At 42.8% G+C, this 3473-nt stretch overlaps 1 protein-coding gene across 1 annotated transcript; it reads right to left on the bottom strand.

The window, feature by feature from the left end:
• Positions 1-1050: 1050 nt before the first annotated feature.
• Positions 1051-3033, bottom strand: LOC125464656 (uncharacterized). The gene has a single exon (XM_048557307.2). It carries the CDS (start codon positions 3013-3015, stop codon positions 1789-1791), a length of 1227 nt encoding a protein of 408 aa, XP_048413264.2. The 5' UTR covers positions 3016-3033; the 3' UTR covers positions 1051-1788.
• Positions 3034-3473: the final 440 nt, after the last annotated feature.

The following is a 3473-nucleotide window of genomic DNA, read 5'->3' as shown; positions in this document are numbered from 1 at the left end:
ATAGCAAAGTTGAATTGTGAGGTTCACTTGCTTCCTTGAGGGGTCTTATTTTGGTTGCTACATGCAATAAAGTTTACATCATTGTTTCAGTACTTGATTGGCTGTGAGATTTCTTAATAAGCAACTGATTTAAAGATAACTTGGAGTGATTTGCCCAGAACAGCCTTGCAACATAACCATTTATTCTTTATTCCTCAATAGTTAAGGTCTAAGTCAAACATCACAGACTGAATGATGAATAGGCTTGAATGACTTATTCCTGTTCCAATAAAATGTTTCCACAAAAGTCAAACTCTGCATTACTTATACTTGTTTCTCTAAGTAATTATTTTAGGAAAATTGAAGCTTTAGGTGCTTCTATAGTAGATAAATGAACACATTTTCATACTGTGATACTCCACATTTACTGTTTACCAAACAACTTCCATTTCAATAGCACCTTCAGTGAAATAAAGCATCACAAGGCACTTCAAGCAACATTTGGTCTCCAGCCACACATGATGAATCGGGCTTAATAAATGCTTTGTCAAAGAAATTTAAGATAATGTACCATGGATTACCATAGATAGACATGGAAGAATTCTAGACATAGGGGCCTACGCTGTTGAAGGATTTTTGTGCATCACTGATGCTAAACAAAATTAGGGATGTTCAAGAGGCCAGAGTTGGAGAAGTGCAAATATCTTGGAAATTATAGAACTAGTTAGAGAGATAAGGAAGGGCAAAGCCACAGAAGGATTTGATAATAGGATTTTAAAAGATAATTCAGCTGGATGAGGAGCCAAAGCGCACAAGGGTGATGGTGAATCAGATTTGTTGCAAATTAGAATACGAGCAGCAAAGAAAATTGTAGAGGTAGGTGTTAACTAACATTGGCTGTATATTACAACTGTAACATTGAGAAACTATGATCCAAATCCTTAATCATAGTTAGACCTGAGGCCTGAGAGAAGTGGAAAACGAAAAGTTCTGAGGAACTGAATCTTACTGTGGTAACAAAGTGTGGAGCTAGATGAACACAGCAGGCCAAGCAGCATCTTAGGAGCTGCTTGGCCTGGTGTGTTCATCCAGCTCCACACTTTGTTACCTTGGATTCTCCAGCATCTGCAATTCCCATTATCAATGAATCTTACTGTGGGCTTGGTTTCACACAGTTTGCATTTATACTGCAAGTGCTGTAGTGACAATGTCTGCAGTTACTCTCATTTCCTGACATGAAAAGATTCCAGTTTTCAAAATCATTTTAGAATTCAATGTTATCAACTGTCACAGTACAGACATTAGCTATTTTCAAATTACACAGCATTAGCTTCAGTGACCATATAAAATAGACTACAATTGATTCTGTGTATTAGTCATAGAGCCAGAAAGAAATTAGAAAGTTCTATGAATAAGATTGATAAATATTCACAATAGGTCAGTGTCTGTAATGAGTAAAGAGGTTCTGAAGTTCTGAAACCTGCCTTTTCTCTAAGCACATGCTGACTGACTTGCTTCATATCTCCAGCGTGCTCCCATTTTTTAATTTCATATTTCTAAAATTTGCTTTCTGGTTATTTTACCAAACAATAATTTGACTGAATTTTAAAAAAAGTGCTACAGCCAAGAATAAACGGTGGAGTGTAATCTCAAGAATGGTGCAGCTACTGCCACGATATTACAAACGCTGGCTCCTATAATGTGTTCCCTCCTGTTTGACCAGATTGCCATATGTGTCTAGTACTATTTTGACACTCACAAAATTACGATGAAATTCAAATCACGGCTCCCTGAGAAAGCCTTATTCGTTTATTTATTACTGATACTGAACAGTAGAAAAAATCCTCCAATAAGCATAGCAGTCACTGTCATCTCGATTAGTTTCTGTAATTGCCATTTTCTCTCCAGACTTTCCTTGTTTTTGCGAAGCTGCATCCGTCTCCAGCGTTGGGTCTGCTCTCTGGCCAATTGCTCCCCATAATGGGCTTTGTAGAACTCATCAAAATTGAACATCGATTTCTTGGAGTTCAAGTTATTTGATGAGCTCCACGCTTGAGATTGTTTTGTCGTTGTGGATTGGGCTTTCTCCAAGGGTTTCTTCCCACCACGTAAATCTGCTGCTGTCAAAATTCCCCGGTCATACTTCTTCCTCAGGGTCACGCTTCCTAGCACGGAATATGCCTCATTTATTTGAGTGAACCTTAACGCTGCTTCCTCACTTCCTGCATTTCTGTCCGGATGGTAACGAAGTGACTGCTTGTAGTATGCGGATTTGATCTGACTCTGGGTGGCATTGGGAGAGATTTTCAAAATATCATAGTATAGAGTGTTGCTTCTTCGAGGAAGTGGAGCAGAATTATTTCTTCCAGAGAACCTGTTGCCATCTTTAAAGCAGCCATAGGACCTCCACTGGGGATGTACATTGGTGACAGAATGCCAGCATCCGTTACTATCCAGGGGTGATGCCCAGCCATTTGTGACGAATGACCGTTTAAAAGTCCGAAAGCACCAAAGGCCCTGGAGATATTTGTCATTCCTCGACTGAGGAGGCAAGGGCCGGCAGGAGAAACTGCTGCCATGGCTAGTAAACCCGTTAACATACATCATGTACATATCAGTATCACTGAGCTGCCTGTTCTGGGCGGAAAGGTCCCTTTCCAATGGGAATGTCACACTCCCAGCCGCTGATGGGGATCGTTCGGCGGGAGGGTCACTGCCAGCTATGCGTTGTGTGCGGTATAACTTTAGAACAGTGAGAACTTTTGAGAGCCGGGTCCCCTGCACTACTGCCCCCCGCCTGGTAGGGTTCCTGACGGGAGTGGGCTCCAGAATCCCAGCCGCGGCTCGGCTCTGGGTGCTCGGCCTCCGCGCCACAGAGGGAAATGGTGGCGACCACCATTCACCGGCTCCCTGCCCAAAGCCTGCCGCTTCTGATCTAGGTCCATTGCCCGGACTCCAGCCGCTAATAATCAACCTCCGGACACAGTTCCGGGGCTGGGGGACCCTTACACAACGATCAGCAGAATACAACGCCATCTTAACTGCCCGCCTTAAAGGCGGGGCCCAGGCCTTGACGAACAGGCACAACTAATCACAAGGCTCTATCCTCTGAATGACATTACACCTAGCCACTCAAAACGTGCCGACCTCAGCCAATGACAGTGGCCGTTCCCAATAGGTCCCGCCCACAGGATCTTGATTGACGGCTCAATCTGACGTTCCGAGGAATCACAGGCTGGCACTTCAATTATCGTGGAAAGAGACCGACATCCAAGTCTGATTCCGCTATAAGTTTTAAACGATATTAAGGGAAACTTTATTCGTTATCGTCCATTAGTTGGGAAGGAAACACACGTGCATGCATCGTGTTCCCAAAGGTGAATTGATTTGAACAATAAACATCAAATTTACAAGCTGCAGAAAGTGTTGGGGGCCACTCAGCAGATCTGCACAGATAATTATCAACATTGCAAGGTGGATTGACTTGGGTTAGA

The sequence above is a fragment of the Stegostoma tigrinum genome, chromosome 27, assembly GCF_030684315.1.
Source record: "Stegostoma tigrinum isolate sSteTig4 chromosome 27, sSteTig4.hap1, whole genome shotgun sequence".
In the NCBI taxonomy this organism is placed as follows: Eukaryota; Metazoa; Chordata; class Chondrichthyes; order Orectolobiformes; family Stegostomatidae; genus Stegostoma; species Stegostoma tigrinum.
Note: the sequence above shows the minus strand (reverse complement) of the source record. Positions and strands in the feature narration are given on the sequence as shown.

What these genes read in the sequence shown, in the direction of transcription:
- LOC125464656 (XM_048557307.2), bottom strand. Translation starts at nt 3,015, where the DNA reads ATGGCGTTGTATTCTGCTGATCGTTGTGTAAGGGTCCCCCAGCCCCGG.